This window comes from Acomys russatus, chromosome 19 (genome assembly GCF_903995435.1).
Source record: "Acomys russatus chromosome 19, mAcoRus1.1, whole genome shotgun sequence".
Taxonomy (NCBI): domain Eukaryota; kingdom Metazoa; phylum Chordata; class Mammalia; order Rodentia; family Muridae; genus Acomys; species Acomys russatus.
This window is the reverse complement of record NC_067155.1, coordinates 42,672,838-42,695,987: the sequence shown is the minus strand read 5'-3', so window position 1 is coordinate 42,695,987 and position 23,150 is coordinate 42,672,838. Positions and strand designations below refer to the sequence as shown.

General features: G+C 46.7%; 1 protein-coding gene across 1 annotated transcript in view; it reads right to left on the bottom strand.

Annotated features, from left to right (window-relative positions):
* The window catches only part of Gtf2i (general transcription factor IIi), an 85,175-nt gene that overhangs the window by 37,834 nt on the left and 24,191 nt on the right, over positions 1-23,150 (bottom strand). The window contains exons 4-11 of the mRNA XM_051161349.1: positions 19,169-19,303; positions 14,848-15,031; positions 14,687-14,715; positions 10,250-10,304; positions 9,840-9,883; positions 5,840-5,917; positions 2,766-2,822; positions 828-884 (exon numbers count right to left, since the gene is read on the bottom strand). Of these exons, the coding sequence (XP_051017306.1) occupies positions 828-884; positions 2,766-2,822; positions 5,840-5,917; positions 9,840-9,883; positions 10,250-10,304; positions 14,687-14,715; positions 14,848-15,031; positions 19,169-19,303 (639 nt within the window). The remainder of the gene's footprint in view (positions 1-827; positions 885-2,765; positions 2,823-5,839; positions 5,918-9,839; positions 9,884-10,249; positions 10,305-14,686; positions 14,716-14,847; positions 15,032-19,168; positions 19,304-23,150) is intronic.

Genomic DNA, 23,150 nt, shown 5'->3' with positions numbered 1-23,150 from the left:
ATGTCAACAGTTCTGAGAGAAACATCCTCCTATGACAAAGCCTACTTCTGCAACTGAGAGCGCAAAGATCAGTCCATGTCTCTGGTAGGATCACTCCTTCACTAAAAGAAGGTAAAAGGCCAAATTCATGACTTCTTAAATAAAATGAAACAACAGACACAGGAATGCAAAGTTGCCAGATAAATCCCCCTATGCTGTGTAAACAGCAGCTAACTCGGGGAGTCCCGATTCTGAAACAAGAGCTGGCCACGTCACCAGCCACCTCCTTGGAGGGCCACAGCCAAGCCCTCTGTGAACTGCTCCTACCACTAGTGTGGGGGCAGGGGGCGCCCACACACACTGGGGGGTGGGGACGGGGAGGAAGGAGACTAGCAGAGTGGCAGCCATTCCTGGGGTTGCTAGCTGTGGGTGCAGTAACGGCAAGAAGACAGAAAACCTCTCAGCCACGAAGTTTACCCGTTGCCCTACCAACAAACTGGGGGTGGTAGATAGTCCACTTTAAAGTTAAAGAGACTACAGCCAGGAATCATTTTCATTCTAAAATATGGAAAAAATAATAAATAAGTTAACTTACTAAACTAAAACACTAGAGTTATTTATCCTCGGTGTACTTCCAACACGGCACAAGAAAGCTAAAAGGGACAGAACAACATGCTCATGTGGGGTCACCAGGAGCGTCCCTGAGCTCAGTGGGCAGGCCAGTGCCTGTTAGCACAGCTAGAGGCCGCATAAGCCTCCTCCAAGGCCTGCAAGGCCACCTCTCATCTCGGAAGAGCAGGCTCAAAGGGCACCAAACATGGACAAACTCAAAGCCCTTCTTTCCTAACCTTCCGCTGGCACCTCCACTTCCGTTCCTTCGTTGCCTTCTGAAGAATGATGGCTTCCTAAAAAGAAAATGAACAGTGTATACTAAGCCAGTAAAAGAAAGCTAACAGTAAAAGAAGAAAAGCTAGGTGACCACACAATTTAATATAATAAACATACAAAGAGGGTTTTTTTTTTTGGTTTTTTTTTTTTTTGCTTTTTGTTTTTAAACTCAGCAATAAATTCAAGCAATGTTTTCTAACTCAAGAAAGTAACTCTTCTGTTTGGAAACTGAAAACATTTGAAGGTACAAACACCCAGAACAAAACGAGGCAGGGCTGCCTGGGGACTTTGGTATTAGCCACATGCTATGTAGTCACCACATGCTAGGCTGCTGAGGGATGCTGGTTCTGAGGAGCAATTACAGTCCAGGTACCGAGCTCTGTCTGCCAACGACTCACAAAAATGCCAACTCTTTCTTGCCTAGAGACTTAACAAGTGTCAAAAGTAAACAAAGTCAGGGCTTACTGTGTGTGCAGGGTTCCCTCTTCTTCCTACTACGGTAGAAGCTACAGACACCATGCCACAATTTAATCAAAGCTGTACTTAAAGCACTTGACTTGAAACTTTTCAAGACCATTTGTAGTTTCAAAAGCATTTTAGTTCAGGAAATAACCTGCCTGCTTCTGGACATGGGGCATACATCCAGCCACCTGGCAGGTCAGGCTGCCAGGAAGAAGTTCACTACAGCAAGGGGACCAGGCACAGTAGGAAAGCCAACAGCCAGATGGCCACTTAGGATCCAGTGCACAGCCGCCCCCAAGCGCATCGTCACTCTCTAAGTGCCTAAGCTGTGGACAAGGAGAAAAGGGAAAACAAATCGTCACCAGCCAGGACAAAGGAGGCATGGAGGGGCGGGCGGCAGGTGGCCTGACAGCTGTGCTCAACTCATTCCTAAGGGACAGCCAGGCCAAAGCTATCAGTATACTCCACCTGGGTTTTAGGAGACACATCTATGCTTAGAGCTCTCACAGTGCCAAGCTTAAGCATCATAGCTGCTCCATGCCCTTAACTGTCCTGGGTGCTTCCCACTGGCTCTATGGTGGGAACTCACCAGAACCCAAAGCTAAGGGCAGCGCTGATTCACAAGCCACCTGTGAGCAACAGGCATGAAGGGCCTCTTCTACACACACTCTTATCCCTTCTGTACCTTAACTTCTGCACTTATGGAGCTGTACATTCTTTGACTGTGTAAAGTCAAAAGAAACAGATGTTAAGCCAAAAGGCGAGAGGAGGGAGAATCCAGTCCTCCAACAAGGACGGGCGAGCTGCCGGGGAGTGCCCAGAAGGAGGGTGCTCAAGTGTGCTGTGGCCCTGTGGGTCCTCTCTGCTCTACCAAAACTCTATGAAAGTCAAAGACACAATTACATTTACATTCGAGAGTAATGCGAAAGAAAATAAGTCCCATGAGACCAAAGCCAGAAGGGATAAAGGAAAAACCATCACTAGCAGTCCATGATCAAATCTGGGAACATAGCATAAAAGTTACCAGAAGGCCCACTCAGTAAGCACAGGGCTTTCCACGTGAGAGCTAGCTCGCAATCCTTCCCAAAGCTAAGCGTCACCACGGCCTTGTCACTAGTCACATTGCTAACCCAACAGTAACAGCCTGACTGCTGACTATGCTGAGAAAGGTATAAAGTGTACTTTACCTTCAATAGGAAAGTGTGTCATGTACCCATTTCGAGATTCATTACTAGATTCACAAAAGGGAAAATTGGTTTTGAAAAATTTTGCTTGTGAAGTTCATTTATGTTTAAAAAAAAAAAAAAGGCCAATACATTTTTTTCCTTTTCCATTTGGAAAAGTAATATAGTTATAATTATCAAAACAGTCTGTCCAATATAAAGAAACATTAAATACGAACAGGATGTGGGAGAGCAGAAGTGAAAAGGCGATACCTTGCAAAGCCTTCGAAAGGGGGAGCTTTTCATCAACATCATCAGTTTCAGAAGGGCCTGCTTTGGAATACAAAGATAAGCTTCAAAAGGAATTTCAAAGCACATGCTGCTCATATCAGTGCGTATCTGGGTGAGGTGTATGGAATGACGGCCTTTTTAGATATAAAAACAGGCAAAAAAAAAAAAAAAAACACCCCAAAACATTGTTAGTCGATGGTGCTGGTGGATGGGGGGGAAGTGTACTCAGGTAAAGGTGTATGTACACGGTTAAAGGATGGCTGACGAGGACCGGATGGTATGGAACGGCATGTGTGCAATGGAGGCTGAGTGGTTCAAAGGGAGGAGTGCTCAGTAAGTCAAGGCTAATGCTGACTGCACGCCCTGCCTAGAGTTTGCTTATTCCTTTACAGGGATTGCTTAAGAAAGACACAAAGCCAAGCTGTCAATCTCTCGCGGCTTTCCGGATGACAGACGCTATCAGCAAGTGACACCAGCCACCACAGAACCGCATACGACAAACCACCAGGCAGGGATCGGTGCGCTCGTCGTCTGGTCCAGAATACTTTTCATTACGTTAACAGTTTTTCCATTAGTAAAAATATTCTGAGAACACATGAAAACAGAAGGGGAATGGACTACTTGGGGGAGAGGACGGGGATTTGGGTACACACAGGGACAAGCGACAAAAGAGAGGACACGGTGATGGCCCAAGTGCAATACACACATGTATGAAGATGCCACAATCAGAGCCTGAAAATTCACTAGGGGAAACGAAGCACAAAGGCGTCACAAAGCCACACATCCAGGCAGCACAGTGTACAGCACAAGTAAGTTTTCATTTTATGTGAGACAGAAGCACATGGAGCACAGGCTGGTCTCCACCTCAGGGGTGCTGGGCTGGGCATGCTCCTGTGCTCCTCCTCAGCAGTCGGCCTGGGCCTGGGGATGAGAGCCAGGGCTCGCTGGGCTGGGTGAGCACCACCCACCGAGCTAAAGCTCAAGACCTTGAAGAAGCTTCGCAGTAGCTAATTTAAAGGAACAAAGGACTACTTTCAGTGGCTATTTCTTAACTCAAAACAAGTAAACAATAAAACACACCTGAAATACCAGTACTCGGAAGAATAAGGGAATCCCAAGCTTGAGAACCTGGGCTCATAACAAAACCACATATCCATACTAAAACAAAATATAAACGCAAACTACCACCTCTAAATACAACACAGAAAGCCCCTAAGCCACTAGTTCTCAACCTTCCTAATGTGCAACCCTTTAATACAGTTCCTCATGTCGTGGTGACCCCAATCATAAAATTACTTTGTTGCTACTACATAATCGTATTTTACTACTGTTATGATTCATAGTGTAAATATCTGTGTTTTCCAATAGTCTTAGGTGACTTAAAGGGGTCAAGACCCACAGGTTGAGAAACACTGCATTTACAAAGTCTGAAACAGTACACATGGAAGTTCACAAAGACACCAACACACTGCAAGCAAGGGACATGTCATAAAGGAGAGATGGTGGGGCTAAGGTGCGGCTCGGGGGACACAGTGCAAGCAAGGGACATGTCACAGTGGAGAGATGGTGGGGCTAAGGTGTGGCTCAGGGACAGAACGTCTGCTTGCCCAGCAGCTCAAGGCCCTGGGTTCAATCTCCAGCACAGAAGGAGAGTGTGGAAGAGAGGCAGAGGAGAAGGGCAGAAGAGAAAAAGGATATACCTATAAGGCCCTGGGGAAGAGCCAGCCAAGCTTGTAGCAAAGAAACAACCAGTTCAATGAAGATGACAAATGTCACACTATACATTTAGAAGACGGAGGCAGGAGGATCAGAAGTTAGAAGTCATCCTCAGTACATGAGGAGTTTGAGGCCAGCCTGAGCTACATGAGACCCTCATCCAAGCAAACTAGCAAAGCAAACCAGCATTCGGTACAATGAATACACACTAATAAAAATTAATTAAGGTTAGGAGCAGTGACGCACACCTCTAATCGCAGCACTCAGGTGGCAGAGGCAGGCGGATCTCTGTGTTTGAGGCCAACTTGGTCTTCACAACAAGTACCAGGACAGCAAGAACTCTATAATAGAGACCCTGTTTCTAGAAATATCACATAAATAAAGTGTGACCTTCCTAGTGTGGATGCTGAGGACCTTAGACTTACAGCAGGCAATAAAGAAAATACCAACAGTGGGAAGACTCTACTTAAAAGAATGCTCTACCCATTAACTTGCTCACACGAGCAAGATTCTGACAACCAAGCCTAGCTACCCGCAACATTTTAATTCTAAAACCAAAAATAACCACAATAATTATCTCAGCGTTAAGTCCTAGTATCACAAAGAATAAGCCACTCAAACTAACCACAGGCAACATAAAAGTAGGGCCAGCAAGACAGTTCAGGGGTAAAGGCGCTCACCACCAAGCCTAGTGATAGCAAGTTCAAGCCCTAGGAGTCACATGGCGAAAGAGACCAACTCCTAGCTCTGCTTTCACCACCACACATGCACGGCAGGCTGTGTGTGGCCTGCAGACAGTGGTTTTTTTTTTTAAATGAATGTCACTGACACTCAGCAGTACATGTGCACAGATATTTTGCACACTTCAACACCATAAAAAATTATTCCAACCAAGGATACACAGAGAAACCCGGTCTCGAAAAACCAAAAAAAAAAAAAATTATTCCAGGTGTTTGTAAAATATACCCCTTATCGCTTTAAGGAAAATCAAGTCTATACCAAGCAAGTGCAAATTAGAACTCTGTGAAAAATTCACAAGGCACACACTGAAGTAGCCACTGAAATGTATGTTTGTTTGACGCGAGGTCTCATGTGTAGCTCTGGCCGGCCTTGGCTTCCCGAATGGCGAGAGTGCAAGCTTGTGCAACTATGACACATTTAAGTTTGTAAGGCAACCAGAGTGACTGTACAAGAGAAGACATGGATGCTGACGAGAGCTTGCATACACCCGGCCTGACATGGAAACTAGGAACAGGCACTGTGGCAGGTGTCACCTGCTCAGAGAGCTAACCGCTACCGGCAGGTGTCAGGAAGAAAAGACTGCGTTAGACGATTGTTACCTTGAATGTTATACTGATAGTAATCGGGGTCTTCTGACTCCTCCTTTACTGTCACAGCAGCCATTTCCAGAGAAATGCCTACAAAACAAGTGACAGGCTCCAGTAGGTCACAGCTCCAGGGCACTGTACATTAAAATCCTTACACATTTTAAAGACGTTGAATGGGCAAATGTTTATTAGGTAGGCGCTGAAGGGAATCATCTGCAACCCAAACCAAGTCAAGTGACAGACAGACAGACCCAACTGACTGACCGACCTGAACAGACTTCACAGTAAAAACCAGTTAGCTCAACCCTCTCCTATGCTGCCTGGCCCTACCCTCTCTAACTGCCACCCTGCAAACAGACAAACAGGGATCAGCTGGTGCAGTTGGCCGAGCCAAGCCGGCAGTCCATAAAAGCTGCCCCGAAGCCGACAGAAAACGATTTCAGAAGAGCACCATGGCCACAACGCCAGGATCTGCTATCATGGAATCCCTGGCTTCTTTGTGAAAGCGATCCACGCCCCTATCAATAGCAATATTGTGGGTGGCTGAGCCCTGCCTCATCATGGGACTAGTGAACAAATGAGGGTGTGATGACCTCAGAAAATAAAAAGCTGCCTCTTTGCTGTGTGGTTTTCTTTCTTTTCCTCCTCCCTAGGAGGGTTTCTATTTCTAAATTAAAATAACTTCAAAATAAACATTGTTTTCCATTTAAAAAAAAAAATCAATTCACTCTATGGGAAAAGGTGAGAGGAAGGGTAAGCAAGGCTACCTCAGTTCGCCTGTCAGAACAGAGGAAGGACACTTTAGAACCCAGAGCACCATGGGACATGGTGGCCCTGTGGCCCTCGATGGGGAAGGAAGGGTGAGTAGGGTAAAACTCTGCTACCTGACGAAGACTCAAGTCACTCAGGGCAGAAGGAAGGCCTTGAACACGCACACACGCGCTGAGTGATTTACCCTCTTGCCTCTTTACACGCCTAACAACAGCCTCCCGCGCAATCACAGACCAAATGCTGGCGCTAGCACTACAGTCCCAAAAGAAACCCAACTGAAAATCTTTGTTGACTTTAGGTTGGACAAATATTTTCTAGGTTTAAACAAACAAGAAAAAAAAAAAAAGTAAGCCTTGTGCCTGGTTCTGCGGGGGCGTACCCTTTCATTCCAGCACCTGGGGGCTGAGGGAGGTGCTACAGCCGGAGCTACAGCAGGACAGCCAGAGGCACAGAGCCAACTGTGGAATGGGGTGGGAACATGGAGGAGAGGATAAGAAAAACTGTAATGGTATCTGTGTATGAAAATGCCACGGCGATAGGGTTGGAGAGGTGGCTAAGGGTAGGAGCCCGCACTGCTCCCGCAGAAGTCCTGGGGTTCAGCTCCCAGCACCTACAATGGCAGCTAACAGGTACGAGTAATGCTAGCTGCAAGGGAATTCTGATGCCCTCTTCTGGCACTCACACCCACACACAGACACACCAATATACACACAAGTTTCTTTTTGGCTTTCAAGACAGGGTTTCTCTGTATAGCTCTGACTGTCCTGGAACTTTCTCTGTAGACCAGGCTGTCCTCGAATCACAGATCTGCCTGCCTCTGCCTTCTGAGTACCTGGGAATAAAGGCGTATGCCACCATCCCAGCTTTAAAAATTATTTTATTGGAAGCAAAAAGAAAAATAAAGAAAGAAGAAAAAGCCAGGCAGTGCTAAGCACTCAGGAGCCAGAGGCAAGTGGATTTCTGTGAGTTCGAGGCCAGCCTGGCCTACAGAGGGAGTTCCAGAACAGCCAAAGATACACAGGGAAACCCTGTCTTGGAGAAAGAGGAAAAAGCTACAGCAAAACCACCTTGAATGCTAACTTTTAAAATTAGGTTTAAAGCCGGGTAGCGGTGGTGCACGCCTTTAATCCCAGCACTCGGGAGGCAGAGGCTGGGGATCGCTCTGAGTCTGAGGCTAGCCTGGTCTACAAAGTGAGTCCAGGACAGCCAAGGCTACACAGAGAAACTCTGTCTCGAAAAACAAAACAAAACAAAATAAAATTAGGTTTAAAAGAAACCTTTAAACCTCATGAGGCCTCATCCATATACAAAGAGCTACCGACAACGAAAGAATGCTGGGATCAGGAAAAACACAAGTAACTAACATTACACAGACCAAGCAGGTGTATTTAGGAATGTGTGCGTACATATATGTGTGATGACAATGGAAAAAGAAGCCATGAATTTGAAAGAGAGCAAGGCAGGGTACCTACGTGTACACACACACACACACACACACACACACACACACACGCGCGCGCGCGTGCGCGCGCACGCGTGTGCACGCATATATGAAAAGGTTTAGAGGGAAGAAGGGAAGAAATGATGTAATTATACTTTAATCTCAAAAATAAAAGAAAAAACTGTAAATGAATTAAGCCAGGCTCAGTGAATCACACCTTTAATCCCAGTACTTGGTGAGGGAGAGGCAGACAGTTCTGTGAGTTCAAGGCCAGTCTGGTCTACACAGAAAGACCTTGTCTCAAAAAAAAAAAAAGAAAAAAAAAAAAGAAAAGGAAAGGAAAAACAAAGAGGGGGCTCTCCCTCCTCAGAGGACAAGAGGAGGACAATAGGGGAGGAGGGAGGGAGGGTGGGATTGGGAGGAAATGAGGAAGGGGGCTATAATTGGGATATAAAGCAAATAAATTTTTTAAAAGATTTTTATTTACTTATTTTATATATATGAGGGCTCTGTCTGCATGTACACCTGCAGGCCAGAAGAGGACATCAGATCCCAATGTAGATGGCTGTGAGCCACCACCTGGTTGCTGGGAATTGAACTCAGGACCTAAGGAAGAGTAGACCAGTGCTCTTAAGTGTTGAGCCATCTCTCCAGCCCACAAATAACTTTTTAAAAAATAAATTAAAAATTAAAAATGCTTGACATATTAAAAAAAAACTTAAAAAAGAAAAATCAAAAAGCCATAACCTTGAAAAGTATAATAACCAAAATTTATTGTATTTTGAGCTTCAAAGAAAATAAAAGACCAAGCCCAGGCTCTAAGAAGCATCTGCAAGCCCATATATCTGACTTATATTCAAAACATATGCAGAACTTCCAACAGCTGGGGACACAAACACCAATAACCACAGGTTAAAAAGAAAAAACAAGCACTGGGCAAGGGACTCACGGGTGAGAAGTGGCTTCTGCATCCCCAGGGCCCATGCAAAGTAGGACATGTCAGTGTGTGTCTGCAATGCTGGCTCTCTCCAGTGAGATGAGAGGCAGAAAGCGACAAGCTCAGACTGGCACTTCAGGCCATTGGAGCTCAACAGGCACACCATGGCAGGCGCATTCTCTCCTCCCCAGCCCTGACTCTCTTACACACACACACACACACACACACACACACACACACACACACACACACACACACACACACGATAAACAGGCATGTAAAACATAGAAGACATACAGACAGCTAATGAATACATGAAAAAAACATTGGACATAACCTCCCCAAAGGAAATTGTAACTTCAAACCCCAGCGGGGGAACTGGAGAGATGGCTCAGTGGTTAAGAGTCCTTGCTACTCAGTCTGCAGCAACCAGACGCTGCATCTCAGAACTGACAAACAGCCCAATCCTGCCTATGCCAATAGCCCCAGCTCAGAGAGAGGCAGGGACGAGAGGCAGAGCACTGTGCCTCCAAACTAGCCGGCCCGTGGTTCTGAGAGACTGGATGCCCTATTCTAGCCTTGAAACATGCACATGCATACAACCAAGCGCTACCCCCCACTCCCCCGCCCAACGAATATACCATACATTACACATGCACAGGATTAATTAATTTCTAATAACTCTTTAGGGGCTTCTACATAGGCCTGTAATAGTAGCATGCGCAAGGCGGAGGCAGGAGGCTCACAAGAAATCAGTTTGGTCAACACAACAAGACACAATAACTAATGACTGAAAATATAACCTTCTCAATTAAGGAAATTGCTTTGTGTTGATAATAGCTTCTAAGATCACCAGCACATACCAGAATCTTCTGTGGGTTCCGTTTTCACTTTGATGGGGCCACAACTGAAAGGAGGAAAGAAAGGCGGGTCATGGGATGCAGCTGTGAGGAGGGCCACTGGCATAGTAGTTGACAGCGTCCTCAATGTCCAGCCCCACCTTAGTACCCTATCTGCACAACTACTGAGGCAAAGCCTACACTCCCGGTGTCCCACACCTGTAGTCCCAGCACTTAGAGGCCGAAGAAGCAGGACCATTCCAATATGAGGCTATTGTGGACCAGCAAAGTAAGGCTTTTTCTCAGATATGCAATTTAGACTTTTACAGCCGAGGGTTCAGCTGCACACTGCACCTCATGTGAGGACTCAGGCCTCCTGCTACCATGGTAACTCTCAGGCGGTGGCACAACTGTGCTGGTGAGGGACGGTTTACCTTCCACCAGGAGACAGGATGGGCCTCTCGGCATCTGCTGCCATCACTCGACCACCTACAAACAAAAGCAGAGCACACTCAGCTTCAACAACATTTTAAGCAGGGAAAATATTTTAATATTCCCAAACCACCCCCCACCTTTTTATTTTGTTGAGACAGGGTTTCTCTGTGTAGCCCTGGCTGTCCTAGAACTCAGGCAGTAGAACAGGCTGGCCTCGAACTCTGAGAGATCCACCTGCCTCTGCTTCCTGAGTGCTGGGATGAAAGGCATGCACCACCGTGGCCCCAATGTCCAACTACTCCTGTTTGTGCTGTTTTGTTTGTTTGCTTGTTTGTTTGTTTTGAGTAGGGTCTCACCATGTAGCCCAAGTTGGTCTTCAACTCTCAACAACCTCTCACCTCACACAGTGCCAGGATTACAGGCATCAAGTGCTATGACCTGGTTTATGGGGGAGGAGTCGAGGTGAGCTGGGAGGACCTGGCTAAGAAACTTCAAGAGATATGGCGGGCATGCTGATGCATGCCTTTAATCCCAGCACTCAGAGGCAGGCAGAGCTCTATGAGTTCAAGGCCAGCCTGGTCTACAAAAGTGAGTCCAGGACAGCCAGGACTACAAGAGAAACCCTGTCTCGAACCCCACCCCCCACCCCCCACCCCCGCCAAAATTCCTTCAAGAGGTTTGCAAACATTGACAGCCTCTGACCTCCTTCATCCACTTTTATCTCACAAAGAGCTTATTTTTGTCAATGAGCTTATTACAGAAATAAAGCATTTCCAGAGTGGCATACAGTAAGACTGCTGATTCAAATGTGACCCTACTTGAGGTTAGCGGATCTGCCTCAGCACGGAGGCTTTTGTGAGGTATCATGGGAGTGTTCTAAGTTAGATAATGATCCGTTGCCCAACTTGCGGTACATTTTAAAACGGTGAATTATACTGCAATTAAAAGAATTGTCTTGCCGGCCTTGGAGGCAGGCAGGGAATCCAAGCACGAGAGACACTGACAACACTGCAAAACCCTGTCCCACCCTTGCAGACCCTAGCACATACAAGCCCCTGGCTTGCATCCACAGCGTTGTGGAAGGGTGCTGGTGGAGTTAACCCGTAACCAATCTTACACAGCCCTTCCTTTGATAGCCAAGAGTCTATATAGCCAAAAGTTCCTTCACCATAGAAATAAGCAAAGTCATCTGGATTGTATCTATATCACAACATGGACCAAAAAGAAAAAAGGAAAGGAAAGGAAAGAAATAGCCTGTGGGGGTCACACGGGAGGTAAAAGCAGGGCTGCTCTGAGTTTGCAAACAGCCTGCTCTCTATCAAAGGGCCAGGCCACCCAGGAATCAAGACCCAGTCTTAACAAGCAAAAGCTGAGTGTGTCAGAGCACGCCTTATCCAACACTGCCTATAACAGGCAGACTTCTCTAAGTTCCAGGCCAGCCAGGGCTACACAGAGAGTCCAACAGTAAAAAGAGACTCAATTAAACCGTACGAAGCACAGGTAATTTGAAAGGAAGGTGAACAGAAGAACACACACATGATCGTTCTACTCATGTGAAAATCTGGAAATACTGGGCTCAGTGGTTGAGAACAGCTGTTGCTCTTATAGAAAACCTGGGTTTGGTTCTCCAAAACCCACATGATGGCTTACAACCATCTAAATCTCCAGTTCCAAGGCGAACTGGTGCCCGTTCTAACCAGGCATACAGTGTAGAATACCTATATGCATGGAAGTGAACCTGGAAATCCAGTAAACGTGCAGTGACAGGAAAAGACTCAACAAAAGCTTGAGGGTGCAGGAGGCAGGAGCCATGTGGAACCGGGGTCGAAAACTACAACAGTCTTGGCCGTACTGATGCGTCATAGACACGCACGGGTCAACACTGATCGTCTATGCGCTTTCTAAGTCGGTAGTTCACTGCTTGACAAATGTACTGGACATGCCAAGCTGAACTGTCCTCCCTAACGCTCTGCTGATGAGGCTCCAGCAGGGCATCGGTGGGATTCCAGGCCGGGGACCCCATTTCCTCCACACTGGACCCTGTCTCCCGGTCTCGTTTTGTTTTTTCTGGTTTAATCTTGTTTCACTTTTGTTTTGTTTTTGAGACAGGATCTCACTATATAACTCTGGCTAGTTGGGATACTACTATGCACACCAGGCTGTCTTTAAACTCAGCGATCCGCCTGCCTCTGCCTCCTGAGAGCGCCACCACGCCCAGCCCTCCTTTTACTTTAAAAAATGCACTTACTTCTCTGTGTGAGTACTGGGAGGCTGGGGGCACTTGTGTACCCAGCACACGTGGGGAGGTCAGAGGACAATGTGCAAGAACTGGTTCTCTCCTTCCTGAGGGTCCCAGGGATAGAGCTCCGACCATCCAACTTGGCTGCAAATGCCTTCACCGGCTGAACAATAATCTCTCGTCCACCTTTTGCTTTATTTTGGGGACATATTTCATGAAGTTCCCCGGCTAACCATAAACTCACGCTATAGACCACAAGAGATGATCCCCCTGCCTCACCCTTCCCTAACATGACCCTCCATACCCACATCCAAAAGACCTATTTTTTAATTCAATCCCATCCCTACTTGGGCATGGTGACATTTCTGTCATCACAACACTAAGGACAGAAGGACCCTAAGCTAAAGGTCCTCAGACTCCATTGTAAAACCTGGGCAAAATAGAACAAAGAACCAGAAGAAGAGGAGGAGGGGTGGGGGCGTGGTGGTGCATGCCTTTAACCTCTCAGCACTCAGGGAGGCAGAGGCAAGAGAATCCCTGTGAGTTTGAGGCCAGCCTGGTCTACAAAGAGAGTCCAAGACAGACAAGGCTACACAGAGAAACTGTCTTGAAAAACTAAAACCAAAAAACAAACAAACTTATTTCAGCTGTGCATGGTGGCACACACCTTTAATCCCAGCACTCTGGAAGCAGAGGCAGGTGGATCTTGTGAGTTCAAATCCAGCCTGGTCTATAGAGCAAGTTCCTGGTTGTCCAGGAGGTTGTGATTGAAGCATCTTAACTTTAGAGAGCAAGAGTGTCTCTCAATAAGCATCCAGATAAATAAGCATAAGCAAATAAATAAATACGCACGCACACACACACACACATACATACACAAATACAAAATAAAACATATCAAGTAGACCTGGCTCAAAGGGTTAGTTTCTTTTTTTTTCTTTTTCTTTTTTTTTTTTCCCCCTCCTAAGACAGGGTTTCTCTGTGTACCCTTGGCTGTCCTGGAACTCACTCTGTAGATGAGGCTGGCCTCGCACTCAGAGATCAGTCTGCCTCTGCCTCCTGAGTGCTGGAGGTGTGTGCCACCAAGCCTGGCTTATCTTTGCTTCTCTTTGTTTTTTTGTTTTTGTTTTTTTTTTTTTTGGTTTTTTCGAGACAGGATTTCTCTGTGTAGCCTTGGCCATCCTGAACTCACTTTGTAGACCAGGCTGGCCTCGAACTCACAGCAATCCGCCTGCCTCTGCCTCCCGAGTGCTGGGATTAAAGGCGTGCGCCACCACGCCCGGCTTGCTTCTCTTAATTAAGTGGCTTGGTCTGATCACCCTACAGACGTCCTGCTGCAATGGTCCTCAGCATCCCATGATCTTCCTCAACTCCTCTGGCACAGATATTAGACTTCAGTCACAGTCCCGTGACAGCCATCAACAGCTTCTAACAGATGGGCAGCACTCAAGCCTATCCAGCCATCCCAGCGATACTAGGTCAGCCAAGTCACTCTTAGGCTCTGCGAGAGGAGGATACGGCAGCTAACCGGGACCGTGAAACTCTACACAGCCTCCCTGTATCGCCTCAGCAAGCCACCTCAGGTGTTTCACTAAGACTCAAAATGTCTCCTAGCAGACTCAAAGATGATCAAAGATTCAGGAATCTAGCTGGTTAACATGTAAATGGAGGAGGTACTCACCTGTAGCCAGTCTTTGCTACTTAGTGGGTTCTCTTTTTCTCACCCTTTATTACCACCTCCCACCCCCCCCCCACTCCACCCCCGAAGGCCATTTCACCCCCTAACACTAGACAGGAGAGAAACAGGATAGAGAGGAAAGAGGGATTAAGAAAATCTCTGAATCCAATTTCTTTCATTTTAGTTTTTTCTTTGACCACGGCTACTAGCAAGCTGAAACCAACGCCCATGAATGATGAACAACTGCTGACACCTGCACACAATGCCTCTCAGAGCTTTCGAATTTATATATCCTCTGAAAAGTTCTCAGAATTCCAAACATCACACAATCACAGAAACTATCTCCAGCTGGCAAAACTATGCTTCTGCTAGAGCACGAGGCAAATCATGGGCAGCTGCTGCAGACAGTCCGAAGCAGCCCCACAGCCCTACACCTGGTATTAAAACGAAAGCACATTCTTACGATATTTCTGTGTTTTTTTAAGGAAACCAAAATTCCAGTATTCTCAATACACTCACCAAGGTGTTTCTTCGGCTCAAGGAAAGGTCTGCATGGAAACAAAACAGGAAGCCATGTATGAATACACAAACTTTCATGAACAACACGAACAGCATCTGGATTACACAGAACTGCACATATGAACAATCTGTGACAGGCAGCATGAGAGAAAGCACCTCACCTCTTAATGATGAAGGAGATCCCTGCCTTGTTCTCCAAAATCCACTTCAAGGTTGCAAGGTCGTAATGCTCAGGGTGCTTGAAGGCAACCCCCTCGGGAAGCCCCTGGACCACCACAGCCGACTGGTCACGCAGCATCTTCTCATACGGCACAGGGACCACTGTGGATTTGCCCAAAGCTTTCCCTATGGGAGGAAGACATGGAATTAGCATGACCCACACAAGGTCACAGCTGAACACTAAACACTGCGGTTGGGGAGGTAACTCAGTATAAAAAGTGATTGCCACTTAATGAGGACAGCGGGCCAGGCCAGGCTCATACCTGTATCCCAGGGTTGAGAAAAAGGGATCCTGGGGTTCACTGGCTACCCAGTCTAGGCAATCAGTGAGCTCCAGATTCAGAAAGTAAGATGGAAGGGGCAGGAGAAATGGCTCAGTGGCTAAGAGCACTACTCTTCAGAGGACTTGGGTTTGCTTCCCAGCACACATGCCACGGCTCATCTCCGTCTGTAAGGCCAGTTCCAAGGGATGCAGCACACTTTCCTGGCCTCCACAGACAACAGGCAAACACATAGTACACAGACATATATGTAAGCAAAACAACCATACAAATAACATTTTAAAATTTGTTTTGGTTTTGTTTGTTTGTTTTTTCAAGACAGGGTTTCTCTGTGTAGCCTTGGCTGTCCTAGACTCACTCTGTAGAGCAGGCTGGCCTCGAACTCACAGTGATTTGCCCGCCTCTGCCTCCCGAGTGCTGGGATTAAAGGAGTGTAGCACCACAACCGGCTCATTTTAAAAATTTTTAATTAAAAAAAATAATAAATGAACCATTAAGGGAGAGCTGACAAGATGGCTCAGCAGGTGAGAGTGGCTTGCTTCCAGGGCTCAAGACCTGAGTTCAATCCCTAGAACCCATATAGTAGAAAGAGAAAACTAACTTCTAAGCTGTGAGTTCAAGGCCAGCCTGGTCTACAAAGCGAGTCTAGGATAGCCAAGGCTACACAGAGAAACCCTGTCTCAAAAAGTAGGAGCTGAAGAGATGGCTCAGAGGTTAAGAACACTGTCTACTCTTCCAGAGGTTCTGAGTTCAAATCCCAACAACCACATGGTGGTTCATAACCATCTATAATGAGATCTGGTGCCCCCTTCTGGCAGGCAGGCACACATGCAGGCACACACTGTATACATAATAATAAATAAATCTTTAAAAAAATATTTTAGAAAAAGAAAAGAAAGAAAACCAACTTCTGCAAATTGTCCATTCTCTTACCTCTACATATAACACTGTGGAATGGACAGAGGCACATAGGTGTGTAAAACACACACACAAAAAAAAATACAAGGTAGAAAGCAATTCCAAAGACATAAGACCTCCACATGCAAACACCAGGTACACACCTGTGTGCACATGTGCGCACACATGCGCACACACACACACCATAGAAACACATAAAAACTAACCACAAAGCTGGATTTGGTAGCACACGTCTGTCATCCCAGCACTTGGGGAGGTAGAGGCAGGCGGATCTCTGTGAGTTGGAGGCCAGCCTGGTCTACAAAGTGAGTCCAGGACAGCCAAGGCTACACAGAAAAACCCTGTCTTGAAAAAAAAACAAAAATCAAAAAAAGAGCTTATCACAAGTAGATCATGTTAGTGCATACCTTTAATCCCAGCATTTAGGAGGCAGAGGCAGGCAGATCTCTGAGTTCGAGGCCAGCCTGGTCTACAGAGTGAGATACAGGACAGAGATGAGACCCTGTCTAGAAAAATAAAAACAAACAAAACAAAATAAGAGCTCACCAAAGCTCAGTAAGTGGCATTCTGACTGTGCTCACGGTATCTGACTTCAACTCTAACATAAAATAGTATTTCAAATAGCACTTTGAAACACTAACGTTTGATTCCCATGTCAGCTAACTCCTGAATCTGTCCAAAGGGCCAAAATACAAAGAATAGACCTCACTCTCGCCAGTGTGACCTGTCTGTAAGTCTAGCTGAGTGGGAGCGTGGGGCAGGAGGATCAAAGACAGGTCAAAGCCTACCTGAGCTGAAGAGAATTCAGAGCCAGCCTGAGGATTAGTGAACCCCTGTCTAACATTAAAAAAAGCAGGCCAAGGATGGGGGTAACTCAACTGTCAAGTCATTTCTTAGTGAGGTCCTAAACTCAACCCCAGAACCAAAATGGATTATAATGCTGACAGTAGGCTTTGTTGCACCATATCCCGGGAGGGGCTAATGCAGAGTGATCGTGCAGAGAATTGAGGATAAGCACTGATGCCCAGTACCTGTCAAGACAGCAGAATGGCTCAAAGATATTTTACAATAGAGGACCCCTTGGCAGTTAGCCTAGGCTTGGATAGCACACCTATTGGTTTGAGACTGCAAGTAAGTCAAGTTCTTTCTGTGTTAGGAATATTTAGTTCAAACTATGTTGCTATGACAATCATGAAAACACAACGGCTTTAGCCATGATTAAACTTTCCTGGGTACTGTTTAAGGAATAATAATCAGGTCATGCTGACCATTGCTTGGAAATTAATTGATTTTTTTTTTTTTTTTTTTTGCTGTATGCTTTATCATAGGTTATACAGAACTGTTTGTATTTCTTTGTTAGATTGTTCTCTTGCTCTGTTGATTTTTAAATGATCTATTGATTATAAAAGAAATCATGATGTAATCTGTAATGAAAAAAACTAAACTTCACTTTAAATAAAGTACTGGGGTTGGCCCAAGTAATAGGAAACAAGGAAAAAAGCAAGCAAGCAACACAGACAAGGAAAGCAGAAGAAAAATAAAGACCTTAATTCATTTCAGCTCCAGATTGCACCTTCAAATTCCTTGTCCTTTCCCTTCTTTCCTCTTCAGCTGGTCTCACTGTGCAGCTTTATCTGGCTTTGAACTCTATTCCTGCTGCCTCAGCCTCTGGGGTGTTGTTAGTCCTCCTGGGGTGGGGGCTGGCTGGAGCTCAGTGGTAGGGCACTTGGGCATCGTACATGGGTTCTGCATCCAGCCCCTAGGACACTGGACTCTACCACTGCTTTCCTATTCTCTCCAGCTGGAGTCTATTTTTAAATCTTGGTATCTTAATTTTTCTGTTAAATTTTGAACCCTACAGTGGTTTATTGGGGGGCAGGGGGGGCAATGGGTGTTTTGTTTTGTTTTTCCAAGGCAGGGTTTCACTATGTAGCCTTGGCTTTGCAGGACCTTTTAGTTTGAACTATAACTTATGCCTGGGCTATTTTGTTTTTCCTCCATTCCTCAACCTCTCCTCAACAACTAGTTCCTATAGCTAGGTGTTCACCAACAGTTGCTTTCCCTTAATCAGCTGTCCCCCAAATGCTCAATTCTCCCTAGTGAGGAACCACCAAGACTTTCTCTTCTCTCTTCTTCACTGGTTCCCGGAGGTGATCTATGGGAGAGTCTGAGGCCAGAACTCAGATGATGTGGGAGAACTGACTCCACACAGTTGTCCTCTGACCTCCTGATACACACCATGACATGTCTGCACAACCCCTGCCCCCCAACACACAATAAAATTTGTTGGTTTTTTTTTCCTTATTGCCTTAAGAGAGAGGATCTTGAGGGCACATGCCTTTAATCCCAGCACTCGGGAGGCAGAGGCAGGCAAATCAATGTGAGTTCAAGGCCAGCCTAGTCTACAAAGTGAGTCCAGGATAGCCAAGGCTACATAGAGAAACCTTGTCTCAAAAAAAACAAACAGCCATTCACATGCCACTATGCCTGCCCAATAACGGTAACAAAAATTAAGTTCTACTTATTTATGTGTTCTTTTGACTTAATCCCTTAAATTCACAAAACAATCGACTCAATCTGTAAAAATTCTATGAAAGTCAAATCAAGCATAAATTCTACCATTTAGGAAAGACATCATAGTGGCCAGGGAGACTGCCCCAGGGGACAGACACTAATGCACAAACCGAGTTCAATCCCCAGAACCTAAGTAAGGGAAGGTGAGCCGGGCCTGGTGGCACACGCCTTTATCCCAGCATCCAGGAGGCAGAGGCAGGTGGATCGCTGTGAGTCTGAGGCCAGCCTGGTCTACAAAGTGGGTCTAGGACAGCCAGGACTACACAGAGAAACCCTGTCTTGAAAAACTAAAAAGAGCCGGGCGTGGTAGCGCACGCCTTTAATCCCAGCACTCGGGAGGCAGAGGCAGGTGGATCACTGTGAGTTTGAGGCCAGCCTAGTCTACAAAGTAAGTCCAGGATGGCCAAGGCTACACAGAGAAACCCTGTCTCGAAAAACCAAAAAGAAAAAAGAAAAAAGAAAAACTAAAAAGAAAGAGTTGCACTTTTACCATAGCAAAAGCAAAAGTAATCCTCCACCGTCTTTCTGAGGGTTTCAATTTCCACAGCATCCACGCTCATCCGATTCGCCTGGGTTGTACATTTCATCTTATGCATCTCCGCAGCCTTTTCCTCTTCTTCGACACCTGTAAAAAAGTGATGCAAAGGCTCAAATCCACTCTGCCAGTTTGCTTCTTTGTTGCTGCAATAAACACCATGATGGTAGGAAAGAATTTACTGGTTGACAGGTGACAGCCCATCACCAAGGAAGCCAGAGCAGAGATCCCCGAGGAACGATGGCTCCTAGTTTGCACTGTTCCAAAGAATCCAATACCCTCCTCTGACCTTTGAGGGCACTGCATACATAGCGCCTGCCAAGTGTGTGCGAAGCTCTGGGTTCAACCTCCAACACTGCATAAATCAAGTGTAGTGGCACACTCCTGTGATCTCAGCACTCAAGAGGTGGAGGAGGCAGGAGGGTCAGGAGTTCAAGATCACCCTCTGCTGAATAACAAGTCTGCAGTCATATGCCGAGCGTGGTGGCCAAACCTTTAATCCCAGCACTCAGGAGGCAGAGGCAGGCGGATAGCTGTGAGTTCAAGGCCAGCCTGGTCTACAAAGCAGGTCCAGGACAGCCACGGCTTAACATGGATATGTAACTAGGGTTCAGCCAGGAGTGGTGGCACACACTTGTAATCCCAGTACTCCAGAGGCAGAGGCAGGTGCATCTCTGTGAGTTCAAGTCCAGCCTGGTCTACAAAGGGAGTCCAGGACAGCCAAAGCTACACAGAGAAACCCTGTCTCGAAAATCAAACAAACAAAAACCAACCCCCTCACCTCCAAAAAAAACCCTGTAGGTTCAAAATTTAACGGAAAAAATCAAGATACCAAGATTTAAAAATAGACTCCAGCTGGAGAGAATAGGAAAGCAGTGGTAGAGTCCAGTGTCCTAGGGGCTGGACGCAGAACCCATGTACAATGCCCAAGTGCCCTACCACTGAGCTCCAGCCAGCCCCCACCCCAGGAGGACTAACAACACCCCAGAGGCTGAGGCAGCAGGAATAGAGTTCAAAGCCAGATAAAGCTGCACAGTGAGACCAGCTGAAGAGGAAAGAAGAGAAAGGACAAGGAATTTGAAGGTGCAATCTGGAGCTGAAATGAATTAACTAAACAAGGCTATTTTGTATGCTCTGCTGAGCCACCCCTGACCTGCGCTGGGGAGCACGGGGCTGCCAGTTCAGTTTGGGTCTTAGAGACAGACAAGTTTGTGGGTTTGTTCTGTTTGAGCTTGATACGGAGGAGAAGCAGAGGCTGCTGCTCCCCAGGCCTTGGCACAGCATGAGGATGTGTGCGCTCCCTGATCCTGTCCACAGCTGACATTTACCTAGTGTTACACTATTTCTTTCTCGTGAAAAGAAAACAAAAGGTGGGAGTTTTTATAGTGCACAAAAAATAGGTCAGTAATGCCTGGCAACAGTAGCTTATGCCTTTAGGCCTGGAGAAGCAGAAGCAGGAAGCGCTCTGTAAGTTTGGGACCAGCCTAGTCTACATTGCCAGTTCCAGGCCAGCCAGGGCTACACAGTGAGACCTTAGAAAACAAACAAAAGAACCATCTCTTCCTTCTTTTTGATCTTCCCCTGAATCTCAGCAGAGTAAGAACACAAAGGGAACACCTTCTGAGGCTGAGGGAAGGACTCAGCGGGTGGTGCTTGCGGACTGAAGCAGGAGGAACTGAACCCGGATCACTAGCACCCATGGAAACGCCAGGACTGCAGTGCACATCCGTAACCCCAACACCTCAGAAAGGGGGGGGGGGGGGGATGGTAGTGAGAGAGACCGGCAGAGCCAAGGAGCTCTAGGTTCAGTGACATTTCCTATCTCAAAAAAGTAAGGTGTTGAGAGATGGAGGCAGACACCTCTGGCCTCCACACGTGCACAACCAGGCGAGCACACACCAAACATTTAAAAGAACATTCTTAAACTCAACCTGTCTCCTCCTGAAGGAAGGCGGGCTCCCTGAGATGGAGATTTCTTGCTCCCAGGAGACTGAGCAAGGAGGAGTGGTGGGAAGGTATGGGGGCTGGTATCACGGCGACAGGAGAGGGAGGGCCTAGAACCCTAGAGAACATACAAGCTGGACTCCTAGCCTTAGGCTTCTATTGTGAATGTAAAAGCTGTTACTTTCCTGTCCTCCCCAGCTGAGTTTCTGTCTTTCCAGCTTGTTCAGTTCTCTGTGCTAGGGAACAAATTGGGTAATACCAGCTATGGGACAACCCACCACAGCTAGCATGATAGGAAGGCCATAGGGACTGTAAGGAGTTAGTGACTTAAAGTAAGGCCACTGTGTTCTGAGCACCTAGGGTGATTCTCCTGGGAAGGGGAGAGAGAGAGAGAGAGAAAAAGTAGCATCTAGTTTCACTGCTGCCTTTCCACTTCTGGAACCAACCACTGGGCACAACAGCCAAGAAATAACCAGACACCAGAGGATGTTGCCATCATGAACTCTCGGCTTCATGGCTGTATAGTAAGATATAAGGAAGGCGGGTCGGGAAAGCCAGTTTCTGTTGAAAATGGGCAGAGTAGCAGCAGGTCAAATGCAGGCCCAATATGCACCTGAAACCTTACTGGCCAAGTCTAGAAGGACCCAAGGACATGACTTGTTTCAGCTGTGTTAAGGCTAGACTCAAGCCAAGTCACAGGTGTGAAACTTGCATTACCAGCAATTGTGGCCTCACAAGGCCTGGAACAAACCTGTGATGGAGGCCCAAGCCTGCCTGTCAGCTGTGGCTGAAAATGGGCGAGTAGTCCTGGCTTAGGAAGTATCAAAGGGAAATCTGAGAGCACCTTAGGGCCTCGCTCAGCGTATTTTTGTGATATGTTGAATCAAGTGTCTGTGGTTGGTCAGCTGGCATTGAAGACTCGGCTGCAATTAACAAGAGACCAGGAGCGGTAAGCGGAACCTTTGCTCTACTGAAACAATTGATGCACATCCACAGATCAGAATCACTGAGGGGAGACATTTTGGGAAGCGCCTTCCTCAGGGGTCAGCAGTCTGAGGCTGTTCAGGAGCGCTAAGGCTACATCTCACATCGGCAGCTGAGCTTCATGTGTGTACATGTCCAACATAGTACTAGTTTTGGTGACATAAACGCTGCAGGAAGTTACCAGGACCACGAGCTGACCACCAAGGACAGTAGTAGAGGAGGAACGCCATGAAGCTGGCTTAAGGTGAGCTACGTGTGCTGTGGATGGCAGAGCCTTCTGGAGCCTAGAAGACAGAGAGTGAATCCCAGATGCTGGACATCCAGCGCCTTATATAGACTCCAGTTTTCCTGGGATCTGATTGTATGTAATTGGGCCCAGTGCATCCCTCTTGAATCTGAAGGATGTAATTCTGTTTCTCTGGGATTTCTGCAAAGAACCAAGTTGGAGAATTTCTGAAGTGCTAACTTGATGGATCCCACAATGAAGTAGATAAATTCTGGGCTCCTCTAACTAAACCCTTGCCCATGTGTACAATGGGCTAATGGGCTGCCTGCCTCCTGCCTCCCTTTCTGTCTCCAGTTCTGTGAAACTGGGTAAGTCACTGCTCCCTAGAAGGGTCTTCTCACATACCATGTGCTCAGTGAACTCAATAAATGGGGCTTCTAATGGCCATCAGAGCTTGTGTCCTATAAACAAGTGTTTTGTGCATGGGGGCATCATAAATATCTTGGAATAAAGAGTTAAAAGGAGACCTGGTCCTGAATCTCCGTGGCCAGGGGACAAGACAACACTATGACACTAAAGACGACTAAATGAGGAAGCCGGGCAATGGCAGGAGACTTAGCCATGGTCTGTGTGGAAATCCTACATCTGGCCTCTCCCTGCGACTGATCAAACTAGCTGCTCCCTGTTGACAGACTGCCACGCCCATTCACATGGACCAGAGGATACAGGTAGAGGATAGGCAACTGACTCAAGACTCTTTCTTCCCCATCTCACTGCAGATGG